This window comes from Diorhabda carinulata, chromosome X (genome assembly GCF_026250575.1).
Source record: "Diorhabda carinulata isolate Delta chromosome X, icDioCari1.1, whole genome shotgun sequence".
NCBI classification, from domain to species: domain Eukaryota; kingdom Metazoa; phylum Arthropoda; class Insecta; order Coleoptera; family Chrysomelidae; genus Diorhabda; species Diorhabda carinulata.
This window is the reverse complement of record NC_079472.1, coordinates 12,798,814-12,809,293: the sequence shown is the minus strand read 5'-3', so window position 1 is coordinate 12,809,293 and position 10,480 is coordinate 12,798,814. Positions and strand designations below refer to the sequence as shown.

The 10,480-nt window shown below is 31.9% G+C and overlaps 1 protein-coding gene across 21 annotated transcripts in view; it reads right to left on the bottom strand.

Moving 5' to 3' along the window:
* Nucleotides 1-927: 927 nt before the first annotated feature.
* Nucleotides 928-10,480, bottom strand: part of LOC130902787 (enolase-phosphatase E1) — an 89,872-nt gene continuing 80,319 nt past the window's right edge. For 13 of the 21 annotated variants that reach the window (XM_057815089.1, XM_057815090.1, XM_057815092.1 and 10 more), the window contains 2 exons: nt 3,903-4,033; nt 928-1,264 (listed from right to left, as the gene is read on the bottom strand). In XM_057815089.1, the coding sequence (XP_057671072.1) occupies nt 1,117-1,264; nt 3,903-4,033 (279 nt within the window). In that variant the 3' untranslated portion in view covers nt 928-1,116. Of the gene's footprint in view, nt 1,265-3,902; nt 4,034-5,750; nt 8,925-10,480 lie in introns of those variants that run through there. The other 8 variants (XM_057815110.1, XM_057815098.1, XM_057815103.1 and 5 more) reach the window with 1 other exon arrangement.

Below are 10,480 nucleotides of genomic sequence, written 5' to 3'. Positions count from 1 at the left end.
TATTTATAAATCCCACTTTTTTTAGACAGTTCAGGATCTGGGATAACTCTAATCACTAATAATTAGATATAATCAATTTGTGGACGTTTTTTGGAGTTTTCTGGAGTAACCACCACAATTGGACGACCAGAACGTTTACCATCATCGATGTTTGTACGACCACGTTTAAATTCAGCAAAACAATAATAAATAATTGTTTGTAGCCATTGCTGAGCTTGTACAGTATTTTCAGTTTTACAGTAGCTTCACTTAGTTCGCTGTCACTTTTTTCTGACTGATCGAAATGTCATGAAATTTCACCCACAGTCTTTTGAAAGTTGGTACTTCATAAACGTCTTATGGATTTGACAATGGCAGCTCCATCTGTGTGTCAGTCACACGTCTTATCGAGTGATGTAATATATCTACCAGTGGTTTTAATTCCTCGGTAAAAACTTGCTTGTTTTCAGCACTGATCGCGGCATATTGTCTGAGTATTCATATCACTTACACCAAAAGTTTTTTATATTATTAAATCCACAACTGGTGACCCGGTTTTACAAGATCATATTTTTAATATGAAAGCCAACCATTACTAAGTTGCCTCTAGAACAGTTTTTAACTAATTTTAAAACTTCGATCTTATGCATATTGTTTCCCGCCACTATTTTCTAAAAAGCGGGAAGATATCAGTGTTGCCTGAACTCGGAGGTCTACGACTTTTGATTCTACAACCACATAGAGATACAAGCGACCGAACATAGGCAACTAAATATACTGTGAGATGTGAGGTTGGTTGCCGATATTTGTTGTTCTTTGCGTCGTTTTTTCGCAATTAACCGTTTTGAGAATGTATAACATCGTTTTGATACGACAAAGTGAGGTTAGGGTTGAATTCTAATGTATCGTAGTCCATAGTTTTAAGTTTAAAAGGAAGCAAATACAATATAACTTTTATAATATAAAATTTATTGTAAATAATCACAAATAATGGGTAATGTTTATAAAAAAGTGTTAGTAAAATTCTATACTATAAGACATTACAAATTAAAAGCAATATTTTTAATTTATTCTTAATGATACATATATATGTGTACTTTTAAGTACATAATATTTATCGGCAATTATCACATTATATTATGCCATTGTTGCATTTACGTTATTCCATTTTTCTTTGTGTTGATCGAATCCGAAGCCCGTGTCGTAGTTCCCTTTGGAGATGAACAATCTTTTAAAATGTGGTGTGCAATAGAGCAATCCTTTATTATAAGAGTAAGAATCCATTCTGCAAATTTCCAAAAAAAAAAAATAATATTTCAACCAAAAACAGGAGATGGGAAAGTAAAAAAGGGTTGGTGTAACCCTTAGTTCTAAACAGGACGTACTTTCATTAAAAAAGGGACTTTTTTATTAGATATCAAAAAAGATTATTGATTTGACAATGAAAGCTGTGCACAGAATGATCGCGAACATGACGCTGTTCGCACGTAAACATAATCTTAAAAGTGCATGTATATAAATAAATTTGAACAGTGATTAACGCCCCAATCTCGATATTGTGTTTGTGAGATCAATTTTAATCTACAATCGATATTTTCATCAAAATAATCGTTTTTTTAGAATCGAGTTGAACCAATCTCGATTTGATTAATATCGATTCTCATTCGATGACTTCGACAACACGAAACTTATTACATATGATGGTTATATAGTTTGTACCGTTTTCATGAATCGACTCACATTTTTTTACTACTTGTTAGTTGGATCATATTAAATATCATCATTGGTATCCATTTTAAATAAGTATAAATTCCAAGTCGATTTCAAAATGAAAATTCGACTTTTTCGCGCGCGATTTCCATCCCAGTTTTCATACACACACAAAATTGTTGAGGTTATGTTCACCAAGGTATACTTCACACCGGTTATGTCAATAATAGGAACAGTGTTGCCAATGTGAAAAATATAAACAGCAACCCTCATATAAAACGGTGCACAGAATGAACGCGAACGTGACGCTGGTTCGCCAGTAAACATAACCTTGAAAGTGCGAATTTGAACAGTGATCAACGTTTTTTAAATTATTTGGAATGTATTATATACTTACAGCATATTTTAAAATGAACGAAACAGATCCAGATGAATTTTTTAAACATAGAAGAATGAATCGAGGTTTATATTGTAGACGTTGCTTAACGAATTTGGGTTGGTAGCTGGGATAATATTTTTGTGGAAGTCAACGAAGTTAATTAATTATTTCCATATCATGTCTGTAAACGAAGAGGCTCGTTTAGGGATAGAAATTATTTTTTCGCGGTATTTCCAAAATGTGCAAGATGTATTACCAGAATTTGATACTGTCAAAAACGACATTGAAATCGATTTGTGGATAAAGAAATCGAAGAGTTTGGAGAACTGTATGATTGGGATGAGGAAGCAGTCAAGCATTGTGCTTTATCTAAACTAACTGGCGTAGCAAAAACATGGAAAGACAGCCGACCATCAAAATAAATCATGGGCTGATTGGAAAGCTTTAATGGAATATACTTTTGAGTGCATTAGCGTGGTCCTAAAGAACGTTTTTCTAAAATAGATTATATTTTTATAACAAAGGTCCAAACTATCATTTGACTGAACCGTTCGGAAAAATACGACAATATGATCAACTTTTGAACTTATTGAACAAAGATTCAACAAAACATTCAATAAAAGTTACGATTGTCGATTAGATCACGAATATGGCATGGAATTTTCAAATGAGAAAATGATTTCTAACAAATTTTAGTTTTCTCATATCCAGCCGACTGTTTTTTATACAAACACTCATGAGCACGTACAAATTCCATCAGCGTTTCGCTCAAAGAAGTTATTTTGAACGTAATTGCATCTACAAACTACACTAGATAAGTGAGGTTATATTTTTGACATTTATGAACGTCAGGAACGTAAACAGATCCTAGAAATTGTGATAACGCACGTCGAAATTAAACAGCTTTCTACTTTTTACTCGCTGATCGTCACCGATCGTCAAAAATATAACCTCACTTATCTAGTGTAGTTTGTAGTTGCAGGTACCCTGAAAAATAACTTCTCCAAAGGAATTTGTACGTGCTCATGAGTGTTAATATAACAAACAGTCTGCTGAATACAAGAAAACTAAAGTTTGATAGAAATTATTTGCTCATTTGAAAAGTACATGCCAAACTGGTGATTAACTCCCTGATCTAATCGAAGTTCAAAAGTTTATATGAGGGCTGCTGTTTATATTTTTCACATTGGCAACACTGTTCCTATTATTGACATAATCGGTGTGATGTATACCTTTGTGACATAACCTCAACAATTTTGTGTGTGTATGAAAACTGGGATGAAAATCGATTTTTATCGACTCGAGATTGGTTCAACTTGATTCTAAAAAAAAACGATTATTTTGATGAAAATATCGATTGTAGACTAAAATCGATCTCACAAACACAACTTCGATATGGGCATGCGCCCGCTGGTGAATTGAAATTTGACAGGGCCGGATTAAGATTTATAAGGCCCGGGGCTAAAATAATGACGGGGCCCCCTTAAGGAATTCGGAAACCCGGAAAAATTCACAAAATAATATCAATACGTTAGATTTGTGGTATCACCACATCAAAAAATACATAATGATTTCCAAATGATGAGGCCCTCTTGACCCTGGGGCTATAGCCCCCCCAAGCCCCTGGCTTAATCCGGCACTGAAATTTGATGAAAGTATAGTGACAGAAATTTACTACGTGAGTCTTTCAAATTAAAAACTGGTACAAACTAAAAGCAACACTCGTGGCTGACAGTGTTGTTGCTGGAAAAGGACTTACAAATAAGATAACAATTAGATGTGAAATGAATGTTTCCTAGTCTTGGCGCAATAATTAGAGAACCTAAATGCTTACCTTAAAACACAAGAACATTCCATACATTTGAAGCATCTTTTGTGGTACACGTGTCCGTGGACGGATATTTTTTCTAATGGGTAGACTTTTTCTTTGCAACTTTCGCATTGTTCGAAAACGCTCGATATTTCCTTTGCAAAATGAATATATAAAAATTAATTTTCCAGAAAAATTGATGATATCTAGAAATGTATGACTTATAACGTTGAAAATACATAACGTCATACAACATTAATTTATTTGTGATTTAAGAAAACTGTCATTTGTATATTGACACTTTGTAATTGATGCAGAAAAGTGTGAGGTTGGTTCATGTTCAAACTCCTTAATTTTTGGCCTGTTTATTAAAATTGACAGTACTAGAACGACCATACCAAAATTTGACAACAAATCAGGCCTTAAGCACAAGAGATGCGGCTTGGATCTTGTTAAAAAAATCCAGAAGTCAAATAATAGTCAAAGAAATGGAGAGTAATACAAAAGAAATTAAGAAGCATGCTCTCATCTGGTTTTATCCTGATCCACGACAATGCTCAACTCTAAAGAGCAATGTGACGAAAGAACTACTAAAAAAGTTCAATTGGGAAGCCTTATAGCCTTCATTTAGCGACTAGAGACTATTATTTCGTTCTAGAAGTAGCTTATATGGATAATACTAACAACGAAGAGGTTAAGAAGATATAGGGATTAACTAAGCCCACTGGCAGAAGACATGGTAAAAGACTATTCAAAAAGTTCAAGTAGAAAGCCTTATAGCCTTCATTTAGCGACTAGAGACTATTATTTCGTTCTAGAAGTAGGTTATGTGGATAATACTAACAACGAAGAGGTTAAGAAGCTATAGGGATTAGCTAAGCCCGCTGACAGAAGACATGGTAAAAGACTATTCAAAAAGTTCAAGTGGGAAGCCTTATAGCCTTCATTTAGCGACTAGAGACTATTATTTCGTTCTAGAAGTGGGTTATGTGGATAATACTAATAACGAAGAGGTTAGAAGCTATAGGGATTAGCTAAGCCCGCTGACAGAAGACATGGTAAAGGACTATTCAAAAAGTTCAAGTGGGAAGCCTTCATTTAGCGACTAGAGACTATTATTTCGTTCTAGAAGTAGGTTATGTGGATAATACTAACAACGAAGAGGTTAAGAAGCTATAGGGATTAGCTAAGCCCACTGGCAGAAGACATGGTAAAGGACTATTCAAAAAGTTTAAGTGGGAAGTCTTATAGCCTTCATTTAGCAACTAGAGACTATTATTTCGTTTTAGAAGTAGGTTATGTGGATAATACTAACAACGAAGAGGTTAAGAAGCTATAGGGATTAGCTAAGCCCACAGGCACAAGACATGGTAAAGAACTATTCAAAAAGTTCACGTAGAAAGCCTTATAGCCTTCATTTAGCGACTAGAGACTATTATTTCGTTCTATAAGTAGGTTATGTGGATAATACTAATAATGGAGAGGTTAAGAAGCTATAGGGATTAGCTAAGCTTTTTGGCATTTTTTTGCTTTTCTGCCTGATCGTGACTTTCTTTTGATCGAAACGTCGACACGCCGATAAAAGTCGTGAATTTGTTTGTCCGGCTTGAAAGATTTCTTCAGATCTTGATTTCGTTTATACAAGTTGGCAATAACTTTACTTCGTTTGTTTTTTTAGATCTCCCATACTTCTCACAAAGACGTAAAGTTTGTACTTGGGGGGACATTTGATAACTGCCAAATCACGAGAAATAATAACATTTGCTAAGCTGTTTAAAAATGTATTTTTTTTGTCCCCGGACCCTCAAATATATTCGGTAACAAAATAATTCGATTGATGACTGCATTTTGTTGATAATTAAAACACGAAACGACATTAAAAAATTCAATTTATTTTCACTCAAACATCAGTATAAATTGGCACAAATATATCGAATAAAATATAAATTAATTTATCGAAAATTATAATCTCGTAATCTAAAAAATAATTATATCCATTGACGGAACGATTTCTTTTTTTTTTGGTTCTAATTTCACAGATTCAAGAATTACCGAAATATCTAACAATTACTCATTTACAACATAAACGAGAATGTACAACAAAATATTTTATTTCTAATTATTATCAGTATATATAATAATCACTTTAAAATATGAAACAAGCACTAAAATAGGGAAAACTTAATAAAAATATCTAGATATATATTTAATAGAAAAATTACCATCTAGAATTATTATTGCCTGTTAAATCTAAAGGTCTTATCTACAATTTTTTCGTATTACGAATCTTCTCTAATGCACCTCCCTGTACTATTTCTAGTACTCAGTCCGCGAATCTACACTAAAACCTCTTAAATGTTTATACAGAACATCCTGACGAACATTAAACAGAATCTATATAAGAAATTTTATTTTTTCACAATTCTAAACAAATTTTTTTATCCCTATAATTTTCTCTAAACTTTCCGTTATAATGCGAAAATGGAAAGTTAGTATAACTTCCAAAAATATCATTAAAAAACTTTGGTACCAAAATGATTTCTCATAAGCATCAACTTAACCTCAAAATGTCATATTTCGATTCGATTTATTAATAATGAAGTTTAATTGTATGGAACGCGGATATTTCAAAATGGCGTTGTTGCCACTAATGCGTAGTACCTGTTTAGGTTTCGTCAAGTCTCCTGTTTCAACAATATTTATTAATATATTACGATACATTTGCAAGGACACGTGATCCTCTTTGAATTTTCACTTCATATAATCACACCAAAAAAGAATAAGGAAAGTAAAAATAAAAATTTCGATCTAACCTAATCTCGATTTAGAAGAAAAACGAAGCAAACGTTTGGCAACACTGTTTATGACTATCACTGACATTTCCGGTGTATAATTTACATTTTTGAACATAACCTCAAACATAGTTTGTTAGTTCATTTAGTGGCGTTTAAACTTATTTTTCAAAAAAAAGCGCTTTAGTGATCTGAATACATTATACGTGGTGGATGTTCACTATAGAACGAAATATTTGAAAGCCATCGAAAATTTCTCGTTGGGCTTAAGAACATCGATGCTGTGATCGTCGACATAAATTATTGTGGCTCGTGTAACTTGACCAATACTCAAAAGCAGTCTCGAAGCGATAGGTGCATTGAAATTTGCATATCAACTGTCTAGGTCTTCCAAAACGAACCAAATCTAGCAAAAGTTGTTTCTAGAAGAAGCCCACGGAAGAAAATGGTTGCCTGTTTCTCTGGAATCACCAGCAAACTAAGACGGTCAACTTTGAATTATATACAATGGTTTTGTATGTCATTGGAGGAACTAGTAAAATGTAAAAGCGAGGGCGAATCACGATAATAATGGACTCCATCCACCTTATAGCCCTAATTTGGCACTTATTCCTTCCCACACAAGCTGCGTGATAATTTTCGACTTAAGAAGTTGCGTTGGTGTTGAAAACGTATATTTTGGAGTTAGCTAAGCTGAAATGGAGAAAGTGCTTCTAAAATAGGGTGAAAACATGGACAAGGATACTAATTTGATGGAGAAAACTGGTAGGTCTTTCAAGACGAACCCAATCAAACAAAAGTTGTTTCCAGAAGAAGCCCTTGGAAGCAAATGTTTCTCTGGGATCACCAGCAAACTAAGACGGTCAATTTTCGATTGTAAACGATGATTTTGTTTGCCAAAGTCATTGGAGGAACTAGTAAAATGTGGAAGGAAGACGAATAATGATAATGGAAGCTCCATCCACCGTATGGCCCATATTTGGTACCCAATACTTCTTGAAGATAGTCAAATTTGAATTGTACACAATAATTTGTTTGTCAGAAACCATTGGAGAATTTAGCAAAATGTGAAAGAAGAATCGATTTATTCACAATAACAATAAAAGTTTAGATGATTAAAATCCACCATATGGCCCTGATTTGACACCTAATATTATTTCTTGTTACCATATAATCTACTTGTTTTCTCGTTATTAGACCAGAAATCTAAATAGTAAAATATTTAGCAGTGAGACAAAAAAAATAGAAGACGAATCTAACCTTGCAATAAGATTGTTATTTAGTATGACGAAGTAATTAACACAAATTTTGACAATACTATGACGTAATTAGTTATATGACAGCTGCCCTTTCTTAATATTGATATTGGAATAATATCCTTATGCAAATGTATCGTAAAAAGGACACCAACATAAAAACATAATATTATAAAAAACAAATTTATTCCAAAATTGATTTTGAAGAAAATCTTGTAATTATCAGTATCTAGACGATTTCATAGATAAAATAAAGATTAAACTGATTTTTACAAGACTTTTTTTTATATTTTGGATTAATTTTTAAATATTTTCATAAAATTGATAGTCATAATTCAATAATCGAGAATTGAATGATTTCAGTTTACTTAAATTATTTTTTTTTTCAATAGAAGTTATTAAAATTGTTAACAAAGGGCTTTTTTAACTTCTAATTTATTCGAAATGGGGTATATTACGAAATTAAAAACCCCCTTAATTTTTTTTATATTTAAAAAAAACTTCTTAAATTTGTTATGTTAAGTTTTATATTTTACATTTAAAACAATATAACTAGTTTTTGAAAATATACAGAGTGTTTGTATAAAATTTAATATCGATTTTCAGTATAACGTGATATTCTATTAGAAAAAAATATTAATGTGGACCAAAAAAATGATTATTTAACATGGTATTAGTAAACAAACATTTGACATCTCAAAAAAATGAACTACGTATTATACAATAATTATACAATAAAAAATATATATAAAATTTGAATTAAAAGATTTATCAGATACGACCTTTATTGGCAATTTCTATTGTGCAGATTTACATTTACAATTCACTTAAAAAGACATGAAAAATCAGGGGGGCAATCAGAACTTGACGGTATTTAGTAATGGGAAGAAAGGGAACTGTGCAGGCGAATAAATTTGTAAGTAGTAACTAATTGTAGATTATTTAATTAGGCTTAAATATTTTGGACGATTCCGATTAGTTATTTTTTTTGTCGTTCACTGAAAAGATAAAATTCTTGTAATATAAATTAACCATTCGATGAATTCGTATTCGTTATATAAACCGTAGAAACATTTGTCTATGGGTATGTAAGTCTACTGTGAATTCGCTACAGAACACTGACACCCTACTGCAAATTCTGTGGGGGAGGAAAACAAATTTTGATTCATCTGGCCATATATAAACCGTAGAAATATTTATCTATGGGTATGTAAGTCTTCTCTGAGTTTGCTACAGAGCTTTGACACCTCACTGCAAATTCTGTGGGGAGGAAAAACAAATTTTGATTCATCTGGCCATGTATAAACTGAGAAAATATTTATCTATGGGTAGGCAACCCTTCTCTGACTTCCCTTCAGAGCACTGGCACCTTAGTGCAAATTATGTGGGAAAGAAAATTGAGCTATGATTCATCTGATAATTGAAAGTCAACAGAGATGTTTGGGATAAGAAATTTGGAGTCATACCATATAGTGGAGTTCATCGGAAGAGCTTTGATAGGAGTTGTAGTAGATTTTAAGGTTGCAGTGCTATGTAACACCATTCATTATTAATTTAACACAAATTCACCATAATAACGAATACAAATCACTATTTATTAGAAGAAAAATTAAAAAAAAAAACAAAATTCTAAACATCATCATGCACAATAAAACAAAACAAAATGTTAACTATTAGTGCAAATTATCAACAAAATGCAAACACCAAACAAAAAACATTAATTTCGATGGGAAATATTTATTGTAATGTTGATGGAGTTTAGTGCAAAGCAAATAACAGTGGATTTAGGTTATTCTTTTGTACTGAAACAATTTGATAAACTTTTAAACATCAAAATTAAAATGCATTTAACATTTACAGCATTACTATACGTATAATACCCCCTGCAAGTTAACTAGTTTGTAGATTGTATATAGGTTAGGTTATTCTTCTTTTCCATACAACTCGTCCTTTACCTATATGATAATTCAGTTATCGATTATGATCTACACTGTTCTAAACGTGTTTAAAGGTTCTATCTATCCGGGATTTTAAATATTTATAACAAAAATCGGGGTAGATAATGTTTCCAATGAATTTTTTCTAAAATTCCATCTCATTTTCTTTCGAATATTCGGTCATAACGGTCGAAACACTCCAGAATATTCGATAATTGCGTAATCATATAGACAAAGGCTAGTGGAAAAGAAGAATGACAACCTATTGAACAAAATATTGTTCATGAAGAGTTCATTACAGAAGAATATCGAATTTAAATTATTGCAAATAAAAATGGCGTAAAAAATGAGTATGGTTTTTCTTTATATATATTTTAATCCAATTATATAATTTCTCGTAGAAAAATTAGAATTTTTTAATAAATTAATTGAATTCAGTGTTTATTTTTAAAGGGAAACCACAGTTCATAATGTTTTATTTGAAATTTTTGAGTTTTAATTCCTTTTCGAATATTCTGGTAGATTCCACAAACACAATCAGATTAATCCAGAATTTTCTGTGTAATTACATAAGCAAAAGCAAACTTAACAATGGAAAGAAGAATCTAGTCAATTTA